Below are 24191 nucleotides of genomic sequence, written 5' to 3'. Positions count from 1 at the left end.
GCTCATCCCTCTTGTTTCCGAGGCCTTTGACTGGGTGCTTGAATTCGTGATAAACATTTAAGACACGTGACTTGATTGTTGTTTATGAATAGCAAAGTTGGAATCTTTGCCGTCATGAAACCATCTTTACCCATTTTCTTCTTCGATGAACGAACTCATGGCCACACATATAAAGTAGCCATTAAGTTTGCCATGAAACATGCCTTTGTTGATGCTGTCGTTGGCTTTGGGGATTGAGACAGTGACGGGGAGAGCTCCACTAGCTTGTTATTCCTCAAATAACCGGTCGAATTTGATGGAGGGGACCCAACCTAGCAAGTGAAACGAGAGCATTTTTCTTGTTCTAGGTTTCAAAGGTACGTGGGACCATCTACATGACTAGATTCGACTTCATGATGCTCCAATCTATCATCTATATGAGTATAACTTTCTTTTAATGTTGGGGTTGGAGACCTCAATCCAATTATTCTTTTTAAGATATTAATTACTTATATAAATGTTATCGATAGCATCTAGGTCAATAATATATATGAGTGTAATATAACCGAAGACGAAACTCAAACACTCACTCGATAGTTATTTAATGAATAACTTCCAAGTTAGGGATGAATATTTGTTCTCCCAATCAATTAGTTTGACTGATTAAAACTTTTGAATATTGATAATAAGATCGTCTTCATCTCCTATCTTTATATTTAAAAATATAGATATTTATTTAATATAATCATAAGTGTCGATCCTTTAAGATAATAAGAGTCGTATCGATCAAAATAAATATAATTAAAATTATTGTTTTTTGATGTGTATTATTTATTAAAGTTAATATATCACAACTCAAAAGTTAGCATTTAGTTTCAATAACATATTGCGTAACAATTCAGCACACTAACAAAAAAACTAGAGTCATGTCAACTAAAAAAACAAGCCAAAAATCGAGCCTTCAAGAACATGTTTGTCAAGAATGAATGAAAATGGAGGAAGGGGGGAAGCAAAAAGAAAAAGTCTGAGAACACGTTTTCTTTTTCTTTATGTATTTATTATATGGGGGACTGTAATTCTAGAAATAATTGCCGAAATGAGTGTAGATTATGTATTTATTATGAATGATGGATGCGTCCAAGTGGAGTGCATTGGGTGGGCGAGGGAGAAGACGTGGTCAACGCATATGTCGGGCGCAAGACGGGGACACACGCCGTAAACTAATCAAGCGTGGGGACGCGTGAGACGGAGGAGCGGTCCGTCCGTTGAGGCAAACCGTGGCCTCTCCTTTCCATGTGAGGGGGAAATGTTCCCGTCTAGAATCATCGTGAAGCTTTTGGCGTTGAATCTCGTGGGCATCCCCCAACCCCCCGACGCAAGCTTTTCGTGACGTGCTCGAACCCCTCTTACCACCGCTCCCTCCCTCCCTCCATCCACACCGAACGATGATGATGATGATGATGATGACGATGATGATGATGTAATTATTATTATTATAATTATTATTATTAAATTTTACATGTTTCGGTAAATCAATTCGGTAGATAATAATAGACACTTTTGCATCAAATAAATCATTCAGAAAATATTTTTTTTAAAAAAATAAATAATAAATATATGGTACAATCAAAATTTTTAACATTCAAAATACATTGGATAAATATTTTTTTTACAAACTGATAAATTATGAAGGTGGAATTCAATAAAAGTTTTTACCAATTAAGTCGCACGTTCAAAATATATTGGATGAAGAATTTGATATATCATAGTCGTATTATAGTCTATTATCATCAACTAAGCTATACATTCAAAATATATGTCAGATGAGTGATTTGGTATATCAATATACATTTATAGTTTTTACCGGCTATTGTTGCATTGATGTCATTGACCGTGGGATCATCACAACTTGATTCAGTCTCGAAAGCACAAAACTATCTAGGGGTCCACGAGGGATCACATGAGAAGATTGGAGTGGAAAAAGGCTCTCGTTAGCATAGCCCGGAGTCATTGCTCGCTCGCAAGAATCATGTTTGGTATCGTCCTGAGGTGCACTTAACTTCGTCGAAATCCTTTCACAAGCGGTTAGTGTTAGGGAATATTCCCGACCCAACTCTTCCGATAGTAAAATTAGTAAGATGATGATAGTAGTAAAAATCTTGCCCCTTTAGGTTTAGAGACTAACTAACTTTTATCCCTGAGCGATCGACGGAGTACAACCAACCACTTCACATGTCCCCTCGTATCGACCAAGGGCTAATTTATGTCAATGACTAATGAGCATGCTTCTATGATGTTTGCATTATGTGAGGATGACTATAAAGACATCGTTTGTCAGGGTTAGAGCCTATCTAAGATAAAGAGATGATGGTCCTCGGTGTTTAACATTAGGAAAGAAGAACTAGGCCACGTCGCTTGGGATTAATGCTCTATGTAACCGAACCGAGCATGTGAATTCTTCCGAAATCATAATTGATGTGGGTGAGAGGTCGCTTGCGATTGATAACCCAAACGAGAGAGGAAACTAGGGGAATGAACCTCATTGTCGGAGATTAATACTCCTTGCCGCTAGCTCGTGCGGCCCTCTCAAGGATCAAGGAGAACAGAGACTGAAGGATTATGCTCCTGTTGATAACTACATGAAAGAGGGTGTGGGTTCTCTCGCACCTATCGTTGTCTATGTGGTAATCCATGACTAGATGAGTCACTAATGTAATGCTTACATCATCAATTTTTCTATCACTAACTAATTACACATTCAAATTATATTAGATAAAATATTTAGAATATGAAATTTGACCCTTCGATCGTTAATAAAGAGGGTTGGATGCATGATCATCAAACCAACCGATATTTAAGATGTGAAAACATCATATATCTCTCCATCCATAAATTAATTGAAAAATATCAGCACCAATATAATATGTTTTTTAGATAAGATATAGATCCGAAAATAATATGATATCTCGGTAAGTCAAAACCCGTATAAATATAATTAAAATTTTTATTGCTTAATCTTTTACATACTAATAAACTTGGTTAGCATTAAAAGAAATTCATGTTCCTTTTGCTACAGAAGTACTCCATCATATCAAAATGATATAATATGATTAGTAAGTATTATTATAATAAAAAATATCCTTCACCATTGTAGCGATATTTTCTAAAGATAGATATTTCATTGGTCTCTTAGCATCACAACGATTTGTCTCCGTATCAAAAAAGAAGAGCGAAAAGAGAGAAACTATGATACATTGGGAACACTCAACGTAATAACGTAAAACATACTGATCCAATAATTCCTCTAATGCAATCCCCCAATTCTCTCAGACGAATGGTCAAATACGCAATGAAGCCAAGAGAAGTCAAACTTACGACCCACATCAAAGGGTTTTTGTCACACGTGAGGAAAACGTGCGCCCAGCCTTCGGCAAGCCCGATGGACACGTGCTTCGCGTACAACACCTGGGCCGCCCCCGACCGCTGTTGCCCGTCCGTCAAGGTAATGGCAATCCCGTAGTTCCAAGGAAACACCAAGGCCAGTTCCTGCAGTCATCGCACGCTGGGTGACGATCGGATGCAAGGCCCGGTTCCAAAATTCTCTTGCGCTAGACGAATGTGATGGAAACACGTTGCCCTTGGAAGCCCAGATCACCTCCGCGGATGGGAGCATCAAAAAGGGATATTCCATTTCCCTCCGCAACTGAAAGTGGCATCCAACGCAAATAAATGACAACTCGGAGGTCAATCTATCCTTGTAGCCATTCACGACCGGAGAATACCAACCTCTCCTTCCTCCCTCCATCCTTTTCCTGTTTCTTTTCTTGCTGTTCTTCTCGTTCCTCTGCTTCTTCGTCTTCGTGTTTCTTCCTCCTTTTTAGTTCACATCACCATCACGCATACCGCCACAAATCCATAGAACCGAGCCGCCTGATCTGACAACCACCAACTCTTCTCCTCCTTTAAATATGGCGTCTCTAAGAAGTTCTCCAAAGAAGAACCTCTGCTTTGATCCCCTCGTTTCTTTATTGATCGATGGAGTCTTTGCCTAATCCCCCGGTCCCTCAGAAGATCGGAGCGGATTCGAACGGGAGTGCTGCGAACTCGAACCGTTTGTTTGATCTCCGGAGCTCGCTTTCCTCCGTGAAGCTGCCGGTGAGGAACGGAGCTGAAGTGAAGCTGCGGCTGGGAAAGAAGATGGGATCGGAGGCGAGATTGTGTCCGAAGATTGAGTACGGGGATGGGGGTTTTGTTCTTGAGGATGTCCCCCACCTCACCGACTACTTGCCTGATTTGCCGGTGGGAAACCGTTCTTTCCAACTTTTCCCCCTTTACTCCTCTTAAAAATACGATTTTTCCTGAGAAAATACTTTAAAGTTGGAATTTTTTTTCTTGCTTTTTGGTCTGTTGGTTGTGACTCTAGAATTTGTTTGAGGTCAAATTCATAAGATGTTGCTGATGTCCTCCAAATTTGTGGTTGTTTTCATATAGTAGCATTATTTTAATGTTAGGCTGCCTTTTATGCCGTCTAATCTCTTTCTTTCTTTTTCTGATTGTATCGGCAGACCTATCCGAATCCACTGCAAGATAATACAGCATACTCGGTTGTCAAGTATGTTCTCTAATTCTACCCGGATTTTTGTTTCGCATCTTCGGATGTTCCATAATGATGTCTTCGTTGAACTCTGTGTTGGCAGGCAATATTTTGTGAATTTAGATGATACGGTCGCCCAGAAGGTGAGCTCTTTAGGATTTACTTCATATTGCTATAAATATATGTCAAGCAAAAACACAGATTGTCAAGTTGTGGCTTTTGCTTCTGGAAATTGGGTTGCTTATCTTTCTGATGTTTTGTAGATTGTGGTCCACAAGAACAGCCCGAGAGAGACACATTTCCGCCGCGCTGGACCTCGCCAAAAAGTAGGTTCTGCTCTGTTTTCTGCTAACTAAGTTGAAGTGGTGTATCCATCAAGAAAAAGGAAGGATGAGACTGAAGCTTTGATCATGTTGTTGGATCTTGTTCAGGTGTACTTTGAGTCGGATGAGGTGCATGCGTGCATTGTGACATGCGGAGGCTTGTGCCCAGGGCTCAACACTGTGATAAGAGAAATAGTATGTGGCTTGTCTGACATGTATGGCGTCACCAAAATCCTTGGCATAGAGGTGAGGGGCTTCCCCTGTTGCTATATAGTTGCCTTGTAATAATTTCATCAGCTAATGTTGAAATTGGTATCGGTAGGGTGGATACAGGGGCTTCTATGCTCGCAACACCATCAGCTTGACTACCAAGAGTGTCAATGACATTCACAAAAGAGGGGGCACAATCCTTGGCACATCAAGAGGTGGTCATGATACTATAAAGATAGTGGACAGTATCCAAGATCGTGGCATCAATCAGGTTAATTTTGCAGCATTTTATTGTATGATTTCTAGTCAACAGTTCATTTTCTTATCAGTATCTTGTTTGCCAGGTCTATATAATCGGAGGTGATGGAACTCAAAAGGGAGCCTCTGCAATATTTGAGGTATGTTACAAATGAAATTTTTCTTTGATAGTGCTATGGTGGTCAAGTATCTTTCCATTTTGTGATTTCATTGTTGTATTTTATGTCAGTTTCACCAAAAATCTATTGTAGTATTTGTTCATCAAGCCTGATAATGATCATTTTTAGGAAATTCAAAGACGTGGCCTCAAAGTTGCTATTGCTGGTATTCCAAAGACTATAGATAATGACATAGCGGTACTTGGTTCTTCCATATCTTGTAGTTCAGCTTTTCTAGCGTATTTCTATTGACAATTATTTTTTTATACTGTGTTAGGTCATCGACAAGTCCTTTGGTTTTGATACTGCTGTAGAAGAGGCACAAAGAGCGATCAATGCAGCACATGTAGAAGCTGATAGTGTCGAAAATGGTATTGGCGTTGTGAAGCTAATGGGTCGCTATAGTGGTTAGTTGCTAATCCTTAATTAAAGGCATTCTATGACTGTGAAGCCTAAAGTGGTTGATCATATTTAAAGTGACATCACTTGAAGAAAATATAAATTTTATGTGATCAAATCAATGTTTTCGCTGACACAGCTTCAATTAATTACATATTCTTTTTACTAATTTTCTCAACTGGTCTTTCTTTATCTGAAGTCCATTTCCACTCTATTTTAACATTTGAACTAGTACCAAAGAGAAAATGTATCTGTATCATAGTTTTAATTTCTAGTAGAAGCATTATATACTTCCTGCATATATCTCTTTAAGTTCTTCATACCTATGGATGTCATAAACCTTTATGATTCTAAGAACGAAACCTGCTAAATGCTGTTAGTAGAACCCAAAAGTTTTGCAAGTTGCTATGCTAAGTGGATCAACTTTGAGTTTACACTTTCTTTATATTTTTTGTTACACATTATTTAGCTTGTCGGGGACTGTTTTTTTACTAGTATGTTTTTAGTTGACTGAGCATCCAACTCTTTTCATTGTTGCAGGGTTTATTGCAATGTATGCTACTCTTGCAAGCCGAGATGTGGTAGGTTCTATGTCCTAAGTTTCTTCCATAACTGATCAATTTTCTTTTGGATTTCATATTTATATAAAGTCCCTCATCATTGCCTATTTATATTAAAGCTCTTATGTTGTTGCTATCACAACAAGACACCAGCTAATTTTGTTTTCTTAATCCACGTCCGAGTTGGGAATGGATTATCAACTGTGAATAAACATTACATAAATATCTTCCATTCTAATTGATTTTCTGAAAAATTATTATACCTGAACAAAAGACCCATAATTTTTCTTCTCTTTCTTTTTTATTTTTTTATTTTTTTCTCCTAGCAAGCCTTTGTCCCTTACCATTGTTAAAATAAACCCCACCACCAAAATAAAAAAAAACATCAGTTCAATTTATTGCTTGAATTCTATTAGTTATATATGATTCTTCTAGATTTGCCTCACTTACAATAATATTGGATAGGATGAGAATGTGAACTAATAGGAAAGGGCTTCTTTTTCCCAAGGGAGGTGCTTAATTACATTTCCTTTCTTCAGGATTGTTGCTTAATTCCTGAGTCACCCTTCTACTTGGAAGGGAAAGGTGGACTCTTGGAATTCATCGAGAAACGCCTTAAAGAAAATGGCCACATGGTCATTGTTGTTGCTGAGGGTGCAGGACAAGATCTTCTTGTGAAAAGTATGCAATCCATGGACCATGAAGATGCCTCTGGAAATAAGCTTCTGCTAGATGTTGGACTTTGGCTGTCACAGAAGATAAAGGTAGATTTTTTGGACTACATATTGATGCAGGTTTCTGCCTGCACGATCATAAGCTACTTGTAAAGATACTCACAGGGACTTTCTGCATTGGGCAGGATCACTTCTCAAGCAATAAGAAGAAGATGTCGATAAATCTTAAATATATCGGTATGGCAGCAGAGTGTAATCTTCCTGTATCATGTTGCACTCAGCTCATACTACATGTATGATCATGAAATGTTTCTTTTGCAGATCCGACTTACATGATTCGTGCGGTTCCAAGTAATGCATCCGACAACGTCTACTGCACATTGCTGGCACATAGTGCCATTCATGGTGCTATGGCAGGGTATACTGGTTTCACCATTGGGCCTGTCAATGGCAGGCATGCTTACATACCATTTTGTGTAAGTGGTGTCTTCCTCTTGAGCTTTGTTATATGCTACTTGTAGTATGAATCTGAAATGAGGGCCATCACATTAGGAGTTCAACATCCGACGAGTAATTAAGAATCTTTTGGTTTACTTTGCCACAGAGAGTAACGGAAACATGCAAGAAGGTTGTGATAACAGATAGGATGTGGGCGAGGCTGCTTTCTTCAACCAATCAACCTAGCTTTCTTAGTCACGAACATATCGAGAAGGAAGATGAACCATCAACAGAGTCATTGCCGAATGATCATGATGTACGGATCAGTGATGGCAGCATCTGAGATATGATGAGTATAGAGGCATTGCATAAGAATTGGCTACTAGATCTTTATAAGTACTAGCAAGCATGTGGATAATTTAAATGTATTTTCCAGTTACAGGGAGACCATACCATACCCTATGTGATAGATTGGAGAGTATTTGTATCAGTACAAAGATTCTATAATTCTGTATCTGTAAGTATTACCAATTTTGTAGCCACTTGTTGCAAAAGATTTTGGCTGCCGGTATGTGATTTGTGATATGTCTCTATAATTATGGTTACACCAATTAAATCATCTTGGTTGTTTGCTATGATGCTAAGGAGAAATCTTTAACCTGGCTGGAAAGAATATGCTGAGTTCTGATGCAGTGTTACATATAGAATGATGCTCGAGCAAAACACAAACTAACAGTACTACCACACTGGAAGATTGTGGGAAATCAATAGGACAACAAATCTTATTAAGAAGAGTAGATGTGTTGTCACTAATTAAACTAGACTGGAAACCAACAAGAGTAGACTACATACAGAATACAAGCAGAATATTTCATCATCGAAAGATTCTGAACTAAAACATCCTTGGTCATCATTTCTCTAACACCCTCTTTTTAACTTGTATTTTCTGCCTAAATGATGGTAGAAAATACATAAAGTGGACAGCGAGGAATCGAAGTTATCATCCTCTGTATACACCGGAAGGGTCTGCATTTTGCACTATCCATGGATGCTCGAGCAGCTTGTGAAGCGGAAGACGTTGAGTGGAATCTTTGACAAGCATCTGCACGAGACAAAAGCTGATGTTGAGAATAAGTCGTTGCATATACTACGTAAAAAAGAAGGGTTGATCATCAACGACCTGGCTGATGAGGTCCTTTGCCCCAGGAGAAACAACTGGTTTCGACGGGAACTTGAGATCAACTTTGACTATCCTGCATCCACAAGGTAAACACAGGCCAATAATCACTAAGAATATATATCTAAATGACATAACTTGAACTTGAGTCCAACATACTATGATAATAAAACCTTTGTTTATACTTATGATTGATAATTGTAGATTAACAGAATGAGAGTCATATTTAGACAAAAGCAACGGATCTCACATCCATAGAATTTCTCATTAACTATGTTTGGCTGTTACTCTCATAATAACAGTGACATGTACAATATTCTGCACAGAAAGAGTTGATGAATCCTATATTTCATGAATTGCCCTAAAAATCCAGCATGCACTTCAAGCCATCACACTAAAACGGAAAATTTATAACCCGTCAGTTATCATTTTCTTACCTTCTGTATGTATCAGAGTGTTCCTTTGCTTCAAATGGTGGCATCCCATAAAGGAACTCATAGCACAATACACCTAAGCTCCAAATATCCACACTGGCATCATGTTCCACACTTTCCACTGTAACCAAGAGAGGCAAGATAACTCAGGATGCTTTTAGGCAAAAGGTGAAAGTTATCACAGATATCACTGATGATGAACAAAGACGTACCCATTTCAGGCGGAAGGTAATCCAGTGTTCCACACATTGTCCGCCTGCGGTTGAATGTGTGAACTGACCACCCAAAATCTGCAATTTTCAGCTCACCCTATCCAGAGAATTCAACGTCATTAGCAGCTAAACTTTTGCCTGTAGGTAACAAAAACAAAGGAGGATACCTGTATTCCGATCAGAAGATTCTCCGGTTTGATGTCTCTATGAATCACATGCTTCCCATGGAGGTATATTAACGCCCGGGCTAAAGATGAGATGTACTGAATGAAGAATAATAAAGGATAAACCATAATGCCCAGGAAAAGATGATGAACTGTACTGACATGCAATTTTTAAGGTTATAGAGGATAAATTGAGTCATGCAAAAAAGAAATACTATCCAAATCAAGATTATCAAATAAGCTGGTTCGATGACTGCAAGATTATCAAATAAGCAATGAATTATCATGAAGAACACAAATAATCTGCAAAAGTCCATGAAGAAGCCAATATAATTAAGCATGTTTGCGAGAACTCACAGTAGCAGTGCGTCTTTCACTGAAGTACTTGCACTTCTGCAATTCATTGTAAAGTTCACCTTTTGCTGCATATTCTAGTATCAAATAAACACGAGTCTGCAATAAAGAGGAAAATCTAAGTTATTGGAGGCAGCAAAATAGGATTCAACTCTAGTAGAGGCAGCTCCCCACAAATGGTTTAACCTGATCATAGAAATAACCATATAGGCGTAGTATGTTTGGATGCCGGAGGTGGCTCTGTATCTCAACTTCACGTCGCAGCTGATGCTCAACTTGAGATTGCTTGAGCTGGCTCTTGAACAGCACTTTCAGTGCCACAATATGGTTACTCTGTTTTCCAATTTGATGCTCGAAATTAGTTGCAATAGAACCAATCATAACATGTGCAGAAAGGAAAGACTTTTCTGTTATGAATTTGAGCTTTCAGACGATTCACTACATAATTCATGTCAGCAAAAGTTCCAAGTTCAAACTACAAATAGTATTCTCAGCAGGAGATGACCAGATGACTATGGAACCAGAAAAAAAAGGCAGAAAGTACGACCAAATGCTATGAGAAATCAGCGAATCGCTTCTGCAATACATACCCTTTTTTCCCTGGCCAGATACACATGACCAAACTTTCCTCTTCCAAGAGGCTTTCCAATGTCGAAATCATTGAGCGTCCATCGCTTCTCCACCGCTGAGGCCTTCGAAGGAGTCTGTAATCACGAGCATTTGTAATATTAAATCATGCGAAAGCTCCAAAGATCCATCATACGCAACAAATCGTCCAGAACCACTTGATTCATATCATATCAAAACCATAATCCCACAAAAGAAATCGACCATAAATTTTAGTGTATGCTCCAACAGTTAATAGTATAGTCAACAGCAAATTGAAGACTAAATTAACCTTTGGATCAAAGCCCAAGATAGAAAAACCCTAATTCCGCTTGAGACAATCGCAAGAATCATAGCAACGAGGAAAATGAGATCACACGAGGAGGAAAGAAACGCAAGGCCTTCTGTTCCGAAAGCCCTACGTTCCCCACCGATTATTAGAGCCAGACTCACGGAAGGGACGAGATCAAGTCGGGAGAAACAAGAACGAATGTGACGCAAACCCTAAGACGACGTCGACGAACGAGGACCGTCAAGAACAGATCCAAGAAGAGATCTCAAGAACCTCGTCGATTACCTTCTCTTGTTGCTGCGACTCCGCGGCGATCGCCATCGGGTGGCCGAGATGGGGTCGGGAGGGTCGAGGGAATTTGAAATTTGGAGACGTTGGTGAGAGCAGGGGAAGGAAGAAGAAGGGGGGAAAGATATTAATAATTTGGGGGCGGATTTGAGAGACAGCGCTCCAACGGTCGGATTCCTGGGAGGGACTTACCCACGTGGGTACGGTGATGGGTCGGAGAACAAAAGGTTCGGGGGGTGTGGATGTATTTTTTGCACTTCAGTCCCTCTTGTAATTTCTTTGTCTGTATATATAAATATGCACAGCGGCGCCATGACATCAGCACAAATCGAAGGACTTGTTCCTGTTTTTAAGAGTAAATAAGGACTTCAATGTAAAGTCCCAGATCACCAACGTCGATGTGGCCCATCGATTAATCCCGACCGGGGACCGACTCGTTGGTGCACGAATCTTAAGGCATGATGTACGAACACCGACCACCCTATCTCTATCATCGAGTCCGGGTCGATTACGAAGAACCCGCATCACAAGAGAGAAGAGGGAAAGAACAAAGTACGTCGTTTTACCAAGTCTTTTATGATGGGCTGGCGCTGGCCGGGGACGTTGGTGGTTCTGGTGGTGGCGACGCCTGTGCTGGTGGCCGGGGGCGGAGTTCCTGTTGTCCGTCGGTTTCGGGGTGGCGGCGGCCGAGTGAACAAAGCTGTTGAGCTTAATTCTTAGAGGTGGTGATTGAGTGAACTGGTTGTCAGCTTGACTGCAGAAGGTTCCTGAAAGAAGTCGTATGAAGTGCTGCGTACAGAAAGTTCCAAGCGAAAGGGTTTGGCATCAATCTGATGAGCGATCAATCTATGAGTTCGACACCACTCCTTTAACAAGAGGGATTAATACCACGACAAAAGGATTGGATTCTGCGATGGTTTGATCTGATAGCACATCTTATTCAGATCAGTCCCTCCCCTGCTACTTCCATTGATCAAACAGTTGGAGAACTGGTCGCACGGCACTTCAATTATGTAGTCAATATTGTTAGCTTTTTGCATATGTTTTGGAGAAGGGGAGGAAGATAGTAAAAGAAATAAAGAGTGTGTTTTGGATTCATTCAAAACATCTATTTATATTAGTTAAAGATAAAATATATTTTTTTAAATGATAAAGAAATTCATCATATTCCAATAAATGTTTTCACCTTTACCTATTTATTTTAATCTAAATTTTTATCTTTTATTTTATCTAATCTTAACTATTTGAATTAATCTCATCACACCCCCCCTTAATTCAAAATAACTATAACTTAAAATTATTTAAAAAATAATTGTTTCTTTCGCCAAGACTTTTGTAAAAATATTGATAAGTTAATCCTTGGTGCTGCAATATTCCATTTAAATTTCTCCTTTATCAATCGGTTCATAATAAAATGATTTCGAATTAAGGCTATGCATAAATCCTGAATTTTTTTATTCATCTGCACAACTAACCTAATCACTATTAATTAAAAATATATAATTTAATAATTTTTACCTACTCATAATGGATGTCATAATTGAGAATTACTTTGACGTAATTAAGAACTCTCTTAGTTGCTCAAAGTGATTCTTGCTAGGGTTGTGCATGAATTGAGTAACAAACTAACCATAAACATAATATTCTAACTTGAATATATGAGATAAATTAACCCTCTAATTAAACTTCTATATTGTTGCTCATCTATTTTTTGCAACTCGATCATCTAGCGTAGACATATCTTTAGCATATTTTTCTTAGCATAAAAAATTTCATTTGCACCTTGAATAATTTTTATTCCTAAAAAATAATGTAAAAGTCTCATATTAGTCATTTCAAATTCTATCATTATATTTTTCTTAAATTCAACAAGCATATTTGCTGAATTTTTAGTATAAATTACATTATCCACATATAAACAAACAATAAGAATTTTGGGCTTTTATATATAAAGTTGGCTCACTTGAACTCTTTTTTGAAAATTATGTTAAAGAAAGAACTTGTCAATTCTATTGTACCATTTCGAGCCATATAATATTTTATCTAATTTATATACTTTATTTTCTAGCCCTTTGATCTTAAATCCTTCGAGCTGCTTTACAAAAACTTCATCTTGTAACTTTCCATTCAATAAGATTGATTTAATATTAAATTGATATATCTGTTTTTCTAGGTTGTCAATGCTGATATTGTTCTAATTGTATCAGTTCTAACAATTGGAGAAAAAGTGCCTGAAAAATAGATATCTAAAATTTGAGCATATCTTTTAGTAATTAAATAGGCTTTATGTTTTTGTAGTGAGCCATCAACATTAAATTTTGATTTGTACACTCATTTGAGTCCAATTGCTTCTTTCCCTACAGGCAAATCTACCAATTTTCAAGTTCTATTTTTTTTAATAGTTTGAAGTTCATTATTCATCACTTTAAAACAAGTAGGTTTCAAAACAAAACATGTAAAATCATCAAATTGATATATCTGTGAAAGAGTATGAAATTTCTTTAGATGTATTTCAATATCACTAGAATCACTTAGTTAGAATCAAGAAAGAAAATTTGGATGAAGTATTAATAATAGGCAATATATCGTATGCTTTATTGACTTTTACCACTTTTAGAATTTCAACTGCTTTATAGTTCTAAGCTTCTTCTTCATTAAAAATAACATTATGACTTATAATTAATTTTTTGGTGATAGGATCATAAGATCTAAAACCTTTGGTCTCGTTATCATATCCCACAGTATGCATTTAACATATTTATCATCAAATCTACTTCGTTTTTCTGTAAGAGGAATATGAAAGTAAATAACACAACCAAGTATCAGACTTATATTTGGCTTTCTATTTAACCATGCATCATAATGTTTAACGATGCTTAAAATTATTTTGGTACTGTGTTTTTCTTTAAGCATACATCTATAGTCTCGATCACTACTCAATTCTTCTACTCTACTACTCTATTTTGTTGGGGTATTTACCATTAGTAATCCTATAAATATTTGTATTCTTTTATAAAACAAAAAAAAAACTTAAGTGAATTCACTCTCTCTATTGGTATGAGTTTTAATAAAACAATCACTTTATTTTTATAAATATATTTTAAAAATTTTGAAAATAAAGAAAACTTTAGTTTTTTCTTTTAGAAAATGTACCCACATCATCCTTATTTAATCATCTATGAATAATAAAAGAATATTTACTTCTATCCGAGATAGAACATAGGCTCACAAATATCTATATGCATAAATTCTAATCATTTTTTTACTCTACAAGAATGACTTACCTGAAAAGATTTTTTATATTATTTTTTAAATATAAGATTCACAAAAAGTATCTTTATTTTAATCTTAGATAAATCAATTATTATTTTTTTATTTAACGATTCTAGTCCTCCGACAATATCTTTTATGATATAATGTTGAGTCATCAATAATAGTAATAGTGAATATATATAAGGAGAAATCCAAAAAAATAAGGAAAACATTTTGTTTCTTGTCATCCTCACATTTGCTATCAATTTTTAAATTTTTATCATAAAAATAACATAATATCCTTTTCTCATCAATTGTCCTATATTAATAAGATTTTACTTTAAAATAGGAATAAAAATTACATCATTAATAAATTTTTTATCAGATTTGATATTCATAATAATTATTTATTATTCTTCCATTTGAGCCTTATTATCATTTCTCATCTACAATTTAATTGAATCGTCAAATCTTTTAAATAAACTTTTATCCTTTGTTATACGATTATATCCATAATCTAAAAACAAACAAATCTAAAATATTTTTCATCACAAGTCATAAATAAATATTTTCTTCATCCTTCTTTTCATTATTATTTTCTTCGTAATTTGGTTGATTTTTGTTTCAACAATCTTCTTCAAGATGATTATATTTTTTTACAACAAGGGAAGAGATAAACATTTAAATTTTTATTTTCATACTAGCAATCGTTTTTAATGTCTAATTTTTTATAATAAAATAATGACAGATTTCTTTGTTATCTTCATTAGAGTTTCTCTAACTCTCATTTGATCGGCTTCATCCTCGGTCTTGAGTATTAGATTATCCATGACCTATATCATTTTGATCTCTTTTTTGAGATATAGTTTTTGAATTTTTGTTTTTGTTCTTTTGATCTATCTTCAAAAGTTTCATATGAAAATCTGTTTATTTTTTATCTATGAACTAAAAATAAATCCATTAATTCATCAACACATAATATACTTATATCTTTAATTTTTTTATAGTAGTAATTTTGGAGATAAACTCTATAATTTTTTTTTACTGCAGTTTGATCTTTTAAGTTTTCACCATAAGATTTCACTTAGTTCATAATAAAATAGACATTTGAGAAAAAAACTAGTTTCATAATCTTTCATCATAAGATTTTTAAATTCATGTTGATATATTTTTAAATATTTTATAATCTTTTATTGATGTTGATGCTGACATGATTAAAAAAAATAGAAACTCTTGCTTGTTATAGCATATAGACTTTTGCATGATTAAGAAGAAAAAAAAGAAGAAGACTTATACGTGTTTCTGTATATTCTTATTCATTTGATTTTTTTATCTTCAATAATATCATCTTCATTAAAATATATATATATATCTATATTAATAAATAAATAAATAAATATATATATATATATATATATATATATATATATATATATATTTAAATAATAAAAAATATCATATCTTAATATTTTTCATCTATTTATCTTAATTTATTTTTTTTCTTTTATTTTATCTAATTTTAATTAATTAAATAAATCTTATTAAATATTCTGTAGTCACTAGAGAGAACGAAAGATACTACATCCACCGATCCACCAATCCTTTCGACCATCACTTCTCTCAATCTATACATGTCTTTAATCTGACAACAAAAGAGAGATCTTAACATTATAGATTTGGAGACATATACTATGACATCTAAGGAGGCAATCGATGCTAAATTCGAAACCTTGGAGGCGCGAATGAAGAATAAGATTCGGACGCTTTTTACCGAACTCAGCAGAGACAACATCAGCTGGTAAGTAGCAGACCAAACCTATATGGTCATTGAGAAGCTGTAGACGGATAAAAGAAGAGGCGTCTCATCACAGTATCTACCTCTACATATCTATATTAAAAGCTGCCAAATACTTGAACTAGATGATGATCAAACGCACTTGCAGAAAAGACAACCCACGAGAATCCACTAGTGTTGGTTTCAGGCAACAAGCTTGACGACGGCAAGTTCAAGGTTGTCGTGCAGGCACACAACAGGACCCTAAAGCAGTCATTATATAATCCCCGTTAGCCACTGTGGCCTGTTCAACGTAGGCCGTAGATCCCCTAAACCAGTCATTATATAATCTTCGTTAGCTATTGTGCCTGTTCAACGTAGGACATAGATCTGCTTTAATATCAATCCACAAACCCTTGCTATTCTTCTTCTTCTTCTTAAGATTATTAGCTTGGGAATTTAGATTTGTTGACTCGGAAGTGTGGATAAGCTTGTCGTAAAGCAACGATAATGACGTTTGCCGACCCGTTGAGTCCCCTCCTGATCCTTGCCCCAAACCATGCATCGTGCCTGTGTAAAGGAAGACAAGTCTGGTTGTTTCTTTACTGTTTGTTTCCTGAAGTCCGGTTGTTTCTTTACTGTGTTTCAGAGCGGTATATCGTGGATTTTATCCGAGCTTCAAAAAAATTATCTTTTAAGGTAAGAGAGATCCGACGAATTTATGAACCCTTGGTTTCATATTCCTCAACTAATGTGAGACTAAATGATTTTATCAATACTCCCTCCCACAGAGGAGCCAAGACCTCAAAGTCGAGATGCGAGCCACATGACTCGAAATTGAATTTGCTCAATCGAAGTGCAGGCGTTGGTCCTTTTTTCTAGTCCGTATGCTTATGAAGAATTATACGTTTTGGGCGATGAGCGTACTTGTACTGTTTTGTCCTTTTCGGAATATGTAAGCTTTAAAAGATGCGACCTAGGTTGGGTTCTAGTCTCGTCTCTCAAGTACGATCTTCTCTCTTGACGAGTAGCCTGATTCTTTGTCACCGGACTTCTGCACATAGATCGAGATCGAAAAATTTTTTTTTGACTTGACCCATCCGAAGACTAAATTAGAGTTGAGTTGAATACGAGAGAGTTAAGTGTTCGAAGTCCTCTCTCATTGGTCAGAAGGTCGACTTTTATACTTGCGACGGGATGATTGATCATGCGTAATCATTTAATAACTACCGACTCCTCGGGATGATGATTTATACTCTACAAACGAGTGCCCATCGACCCATACGGATCGACGCTATTCCGAGTTTTATGGAACGACTAGGGGGTGCATGGTGCCAACCCGAGTTTTATGAAACGATTCCGCGATGTTCGACGTATAATAATACGAAGGTCGCTCTTATCCGAGTCTGAGATGTTCTCTACGTTCAAAGTCCTTTGTGTGCTCACACGTGGATACTATGGAAATGTGCCATATCAATAACAATATTATGTGATCCTTACGGCCAGTGGATTTAGAATATTATCACGTACGAGAGAGGGACATGCAACGTCTGAGTGGATAACGTCGACAGGATGACCAGCGACGTCCACACATCATATATAGTTAAATGGGGCGAGATCGGTGCTGGCTATCTTTTTCTAACTCGACAAAGTAGCCACTCAACCTTATCCTCTCCCTTCTTTTGCTCCCCACCCTCTGCTATTGCTATTGCAGAACTGCAAGCAAAGGTCGCCATCTGAAGTCGTAATCCACCCAACCACAACCGGAACTTGTGTAACATACTTTGAAGCAAGAAGACGACTTCTTTGTGTATTAGGGATATGAAATCTTTGCTAAGCATCTGAAATCCATTGGATACTAAGTTGACATTTACATTGTTGACATGACAAAAGGGACATCCTAACTGGTGTTTCGATTAGACATCCAGAATAAACCAAAATAACAAGAAAGACATCGATGAACATTACAAGTGAATCCAATAAAGATTTCCTGCGCAGATTACTGCTTCCTCTAGTGGTCTTCAGCACTCTTCTAATCCTTCTCTGTACAACAGAGGCAACATGATAGCTACTAATTAACATCTCCCATGTCGACACAAATCTCCACCACCTAGGCTTTTACATAGAACAAGAAATAACCTTTTTTTTGTTCCTCTTCCTTTGGTAACTTCAAGATCCACAGTCGTCGAAGAATGAGGATGGCACCGCAAAATCCCACCTTTTTATGTTCCTTCAAATTTTCCATCATTCTCTTTTCCTCTTCCTCGCCATTACAAGCTTCCTGCTATTTTAGCAACTCCGAAACCCACCCCACGTCCGGCGTGGCCTCGGCTCTGTCCAACATGCTCTCTTTGTTCAGTCTCTCGAACATCTTAGCCCTGAGAGCCCTCCCGGACTCCACCCTCTCCACCGGTCCCTCTTCGTCCGACCAGACGGCTGACGCAGCCGTCGGAGTCGACGGCATGCTACAGAAACCAGCGTTGAACCCAGCAAGAGCCCCCCTTGGGGATGCAAACCCACCATTTCCTATATGCAACCCCCATGAACTTGGCACCGATTGCGCCCTGCAGAGCTGCAACCGTCTTAGTGACGCCACCATCTCGTTCACCGACGACGATGGCTGCCACGACTCGCGCCGCAGGTTCGAGCCGTTGGGTGATATCGGCGGAGACGCCGTCGTCGGGGTCTTGGGCGGCGAGATCAGCGTCGCGGTCGTTGAGCAGACGAAGTTCTTTGATAGATAAGACTGCATGGAGGACTGCTGGCGAAGAGGCGAACCGTCGTAGGACTCGACGGCGGTGGCTGAAGCCGATGTGGTGGTCTGCTGGTGTTGCGATGGCAGCACGCGGAGCTGGTCGGGGGTGTGGGCGAAGAAGCAGACGCGACGGCGGCAGGCGGTGCTGTCCTTGCAGGGCTGGGTGCGGTAGCGCTCCGGGTGTAGCCAGCACTCGAACACTCCGTGGGCGAGCTCGCAGGCGTCGCCGCGCTTGCACCCACCGGTCTTGCGGAAGTCCGCGCAGGGGGTCCCCGAGTAACGGTGCTTCCGCGGGTCGCGGCGGCGGGCCTTCTCCCCCGGGTGCGCGAAGGGGCACTCGGTCCAGTCGTGGGTGCGCCCCCTGGCGCACCTCCTCACCTTGAACTCGTACATCCGGAACTCGTCCGACGCGTACGCGTCCACCACCGCAGGCGCCTCCTCCGCCGCCGCCTCCTCCTCGCACCCGAGGTAGAGCTGCAGCGCCGCCAGCGTCGCCTCGTCGAGAAGGCCGTCGCCGGTGGCGACGCCGCTGACAGGCAGGTGGGAGGAAGTGGCGTTACCGCCTGTCAGATCATCGGAGGGTGACCACGGCGGAACTTGAACGGTCGGATTATGATGGCCGATACCACGTCCGATCAGCATCATCGTCAGTCGCGCTCGCTACTATTCTTCGTCGACCTTCTCTCGCCTTCCAGTGGTTTCTTCGTCGCTACATGGCACATAAATGGGTACGGATGACCCGAGTCGGGTTATTGACAACCGCGGTCGAGAAATATCTATAACTGACGGTGTTTCGGCATGTTGAGGCGGTGCGCGGAAGAAACGCCATTCTCTTTCGCCTTAGCAGACGAATCGCCGTCACGGATGACGGATGCGAAGTTAAGCCAGAAGTTTCCGGGTACCCGTGGACAAGGGTGCAGTGGGACACGTGGAGGCCGCAGAAGGCCTTTGTCAGATTCGCTCGTCTCAGCGGAGACACGTTCCCGCTCGGAACAAGGAGCGTATTAAAAGACCGTGTCACTTACCTGCTTCGTGCAGGGGTCCACGGGTTTCGAGTGGGTTCAACTTCACTAACATGGAGGACAAACAAACGGGTCACTACAAACAGGTAGACGAAGTATTAAAACAATTAATGGCGGCATGCAGCAGAAGCGTGTTATTACCTTTATACCCTCGTACAAGCGAACATTTCAAAGTCATCGTATCGTATCCCGTCACGAGCCTCGCTTTGTCACCAGACTTGGTCGAGTCAAATCACCTTTTCTGCTCGTAATTTGACCCAGCAATGGGAAATGTCCCACGACGCGGTCACGGGGACAACATGATCCGATCAGGACCGTCTGTTCTAGATCACACGACTCCTCATGGCGTCCAAGGTGGGGCCTCCTCCTCCGTTCGTGTTCCACCATCATGGTGTTGACCTTATTAGCTGGAACTGGGACATTAGGCGCAGATCTGTAGGTGGGTTAGACCTTCATAATATTCACTGTCCAAACTGTGCTCTTCACGGTATTGGTCAATACGTAAAACTATGATGACTCTATTTGGTGGAGCATCGTTAAGAGTTAAATATGGCCTGCTTGATTCTTCAATCATAGTGTTTATCAGATTTTTTTTTTAATTTATAATTTTTTTAAAATTAACTTTTTGTATAAAATTGGAAATGGAGTTTTCATTAATATATTTTTAAATAATTAATTATTTGACACTTGTATTAGTTTGAAACCAACTTTTGTTAATCCAGATTTTATGAATTTGAGTTGATCATAACTAGTTTTTCAAAGGATGAGGATTGAATTTATGATCGATTTTATAATCTTTTTGAATTCAAACTATATTATTGATGATACTTAAAAGAGCAATGGATTATCAAATTTATGCATAATTTTTTATTTTATAAATAAAAAATATTTTTAAAAATTTTTGATTATAAATGATTTGACTTTAATATATCTGCTCAATTTTGGTTATATTTTGTATGTTGACCAAGTTGAATTTATTTTTTAAATTAATAAAATATTTTTAACTTTGAAAAAAAAATAAAAATAATAATAATATATTACTTAAAAATCCTATTAAAAACTACATATTGCTTATCAAAGTATAAAAGGTTACAACAACTTTAAGATATCTATCCTCCATCCAAATCTAATTAAAAATTAGACGTTTTGACAAAAGAGACAAGCCAGTGGATAGATACACTGATTGCCTTGTCCAAAGATATGTATCACCCTCTACTCAGACAACCAGATTGAGTAGAGCAAACATATCATGAAGCGAAAGAGAGTTCAAAGAAGATTCCAGCAGGAGATTCCTCCTCATCCCAAACCTTTACGATCCATCCATTCACCATAAAGTAATGTATTTACACCTAAATGAATTGATTGCCAAAGACTAATTTGCCTAAGAGCAGCCACCTTGAATGAGAAGATCGCCATCATCGAGCTTTGAATGGGCCTCAAAGGTCCCGTTCGTATTCAGCTCAGCTCACTGCAGAATGCGATCAACATAGTGTGCAAAGGCAGCATAAACCTAAGTCTTGATTGTACCTTGTTCTTGGTCGAACCAGGACGCCATTCTTCGTGCCTCTTGAAGTTCCAAAAAGCTCTCCAGGTATACCGATCAGTGGCAGAAATCCTACGTATCTCGAGTTACCTTGAAACTTTTTGATCTGGTGTTGGGCTGCGGAGGATTTGCAAGTTGGAGAACACGGAAGTTCCCACACAAGAACAGCAGGAGTTTTAAGACTGTAGTTCAATGCAGAGTTCTTCTAGTTTGTATCTGCACAAGCAGTTCATGAGAACAAGTCTCGAGTCTACCCGGTCAGACTTGTCCAACCTCCATGGCTCCATTGACTGATTCCTTCCTCCCCCTTCTTTGAATTCCGATGCTTTGAAGTCTGAGCCTACTACCGCAAGACCCAGTCAGTCAACGACGAACCCCAGATTACTCGCTTTCCTCCTCTTTCTTTGATCAGAGCCAAGGCTATATAAATGAACTGCAGCCATTCCATCTCATCCCACACCAATCCAACAAGTTCTTCTTTGCATCTCTTTTCCCCACCAAACCTGCTTCTCCTTGCAGCGTTCGTCTTCACACAGCCAGCATAAACGAACAGGGAGAGGTGTTTAGAAATGGCAGCTCTTCAAGTCCAGAATTTGCAGTCAACCTCATCCTCCCATGGAAGATTTCGCGCTAGCCTGTTTCCTTCCTCCAATTTCAGGGCTAAAAGCGTCTATCTTCGGCAGCTACCGAACAAGATCACAATCCAGGACCTCATCCTGAGACAAGATGGCACTGCAACGAAGGAGGTACCAACGCACACCACGACAGGCAACGAGGACAAGGAGTTGGTCACCAAGCTTCTTGCCATAACCGAGGCGGTCGCCGATAGAGCCAATATGCACGCGATCATCGGAGCACAGAGGAACAATTGGAATCACCTGTTTACCAACTCCATCAACTCCGTCACTCTCATCGGATCCCTCATGGCGGGGATCTCATCGGTACCGGTGGGAGAAGCAACGACACAGCTGCTGGCATTCAAGCTTGCCTCCATGCTGTTGTTCGGCACCGCGATGGGAATGATGCTGGTCGTCAACAAGATTCAGCCTTCCCAACTAGCTGAGGAACAGAGAAAAGCCACCTTGAGGTGGAAACAACTGGAGAGATCGATCCAAGACACGTTTTCACTGAGAAATCCGACGGAGTCGGACGTCAAGGACGCCATGGACAAGGTGCTGGCTCTCGAGAAGGCCTATCCTCTCCCCTTGCTCCCTGGAATGCTTGAGAAGTTCCCGAAGAAGGTGGAGCCTTCCCGTTGGTGGCCTAAACTACGACAAAGGCCGGAGGAAACGCATCGAAGACACACAAATGGAGCGGATGCCAATGGCTGGAGCAAAGAACTGGAAGAAGAGATGAGGGGTCTTCTCAAAGTTCTAAAGCTGAAGGATGAGGAGCAATATTTGCGGGTGGGGAAGGTGGTCTTAGACACCAACAGGACTTTGGCCACCGCAGGGCCTCTCTTTGCTGGCCTAGCTTTGATCGGATCCGGGTTAATAGGTTCTTCGGCTCTCGGGCCACTCCCGGTTCTGCTTGCGGTTGCCGGAGGGTCGCTCGCGACGGTGATGAACACCCTGGAGCATGCCGGCCAGGTAGGAATGGTGTTCGAGCTGCTCCGGAACAATGCTGGCTTCTACAGGTGGCTGCAAGAGGAAATTGAGTTCAATCTGGGGGAGGAAGATGTGGAGAAGAGGGAGAACGGGGAGCTGTTCAAGCTGAAGCTGGCTCTGAAGCTTGGAAGAAGCCTCTCCGAGTTCAGAGACTTTGTGCCGTACGACTCCCCTTCTTGCAAAGACGAAGACATCAAAGACTTCGCCGGGAAGCTATTCTAGATGAGTTCCTAATTCAGATTCTTTCATCAAGATCCACTAAGATGGATCATTTTTCTTGTACATCGTGCATGTTCAAAGAGAAAACTATCTCAAGGAAACGAACGTCTGTTCTCTCGTATGTCAACGTAAAGAACAGAATCCTCTTTCACTCTAGAGGAAGAAGACAACAAAACTGAGAGGAAACACAGCTAAACAATGTGAAAGGAAACCATCAAGTATTTTAGGCTGCAATTCTCTACGATGTTGGTCAAATTTGCTGGCTAAGCGTTTGACAGGAATGCAAGCAGATAGGATCGGCTTACTATTCTCTCAACATGTTGTTTACGGACAATAGCTCCATTCTCGAGCAGCCAGTTGGGGGCCTCAAAGAATCATGCCTTCGACAGAAGATGCTGTTCAGCTAGCCATCAGAACAGTTCTCGGACTGCTTGCGTTCCACATGCTCAGATCTTAGAGAATCATGTAGTGATATGGACTGTGTTCTGGCAGCTGATGGAGATCTTGATCTGGCTTGCAGATTCGATTCAAAGCTTGATAACGCCAACAGTAGATATTCCATCTCGGTTGATTCAGCATAAGAAGCGACACAACCACGAGAATCAAATTCGGGTAGATATAAAGCAAATCACTCCATATCCACACGAAAAGTTGAGTTCCTGAAGCATGAGTTCCTCTCATTTCAGTAGCAGAGAGATTGTTCTGTCTTCTTCTTCAAAGGAGTGTTAGAATTATTCTTGAAGTGTGGTAAAGAGGTTTATTTAGTAATGTTTATTATATCGAAAGGAATATTCATTACATCAACAAGAAAAAATAGATTAAAAGTCTATGAAAAAATAAGTCAAATTGATTATTCTTAAAAAGGTTTCTTGAAATAGAATGATTATCTTGAATATAAT

The 24191-nt window shown here is 39.3% G+C and overlaps 4 protein-coding genes across 4 annotated transcripts; 2 read left to right on the top strand and 2 right to left on the bottom strand.

Annotated features, from left to right (window-relative positions):
• Positions 1 to 3802: 3802 nt before the first annotated feature.
• Positions 3803 to 8131, top strand: LOC135643354 (ATP-dependent 6-phosphofructokinase 3-like). The gene is made up of 14 exons (XM_065160191.1): positions 3803 to 4278; positions 4545 to 4591; positions 4677 to 4716; positions 4837 to 4899; positions 5005 to 5142; positions 5219 to 5377; positions 5451 to 5504; positions 5652 to 5720; positions 5800 to 5929; positions 6462 to 6502; positions 7021 to 7245; positions 7341 to 7392; positions 7477 to 7631; positions 7760 to 8131. Exons 1-14 carry the CDS (start codon positions 4015 to 4017, stop codon positions 7934 to 7936), a joined length of 1614 nt encoding a protein of 537 aa, XP_065016263.1. The 5' UTR covers positions 3803 to 4014; the 3' UTR covers positions 7937 to 8131.
• On the bottom strand, positions 7760 to 11273 carry LOC135643355 (serine/threonine-protein kinase Aurora-1-like). The gene is made up of 9 exons (XM_065160192.1): positions 11118 to 11273; positions 10525 to 10638; positions 10121 to 10267; positions 9938 to 10033; positions 9584 to 9679; positions 9417 to 9513; positions 9208 to 9325; positions 8774 to 8846; positions 7760 to 8695 (listed from the first exon to the last, which is right to left on the bottom strand). Exons 1-9 carry the CDS (start codon positions 11151 to 11153, stop codon positions 8594 to 8596), a joined length of 879 nt encoding a protein of 292 aa, XP_065016264.1. The 5' UTR covers positions 11154 to 11273; the 3' UTR covers positions 7760 to 8593.
• A 6767-nt stretch (positions 11274 to 18040) lies between these two features.
• On the bottom strand, positions 18041 to 20035 carry LOC135642380 (zinc finger CCCH domain-containing protein 2-like). The gene has a single exon (XM_065158501.1). The coding sequence runs from the start codon at positions 19544 to 19546 to the stop codon at positions 18431 to 18433; it is 1116 nt and encodes a 371-aa protein (XP_065014573.1). The 5' UTR covers positions 19547 to 20035; the 3' UTR covers positions 18041 to 18430.
• A 1874-nt stretch (positions 20036 to 21909) lies between these two features.
• Positions 21910 to 23393, top strand: LOC135642726 (probable F-box protein At4g22030). The gene has a single exon (XM_065159111.1). The coding sequence runs from the start codon at positions 22036 to 22038 to the stop codon at positions 23293 to 23295; it is 1260 nt and encodes a 419-aa protein (XP_065015183.1). The 5' UTR covers positions 21910 to 22035; the 3' UTR covers positions 23296 to 23393.
• The last annotated feature ends 798 nt before the right edge of the window (positions 23394 to 24191 follow it).

Source organism: Musa acuminata, chromosome BXJ3-7 (assembly GCF_036884655.1).
Source record: "Musa acuminata AAA Group cultivar baxijiao chromosome BXJ3-7, Cavendish_Baxijiao_AAA, whole genome shotgun sequence".
NCBI classification, from domain to species: Eukaryota; Viridiplantae; Streptophyta; class Magnoliopsida; order Zingiberales; family Musaceae; genus Musa; species Musa acuminata.
The sequence above is the reverse complement of the archived record's forward strand: the minus strand, read 5'-3'. Positions and strand labels throughout refer to the sequence as shown.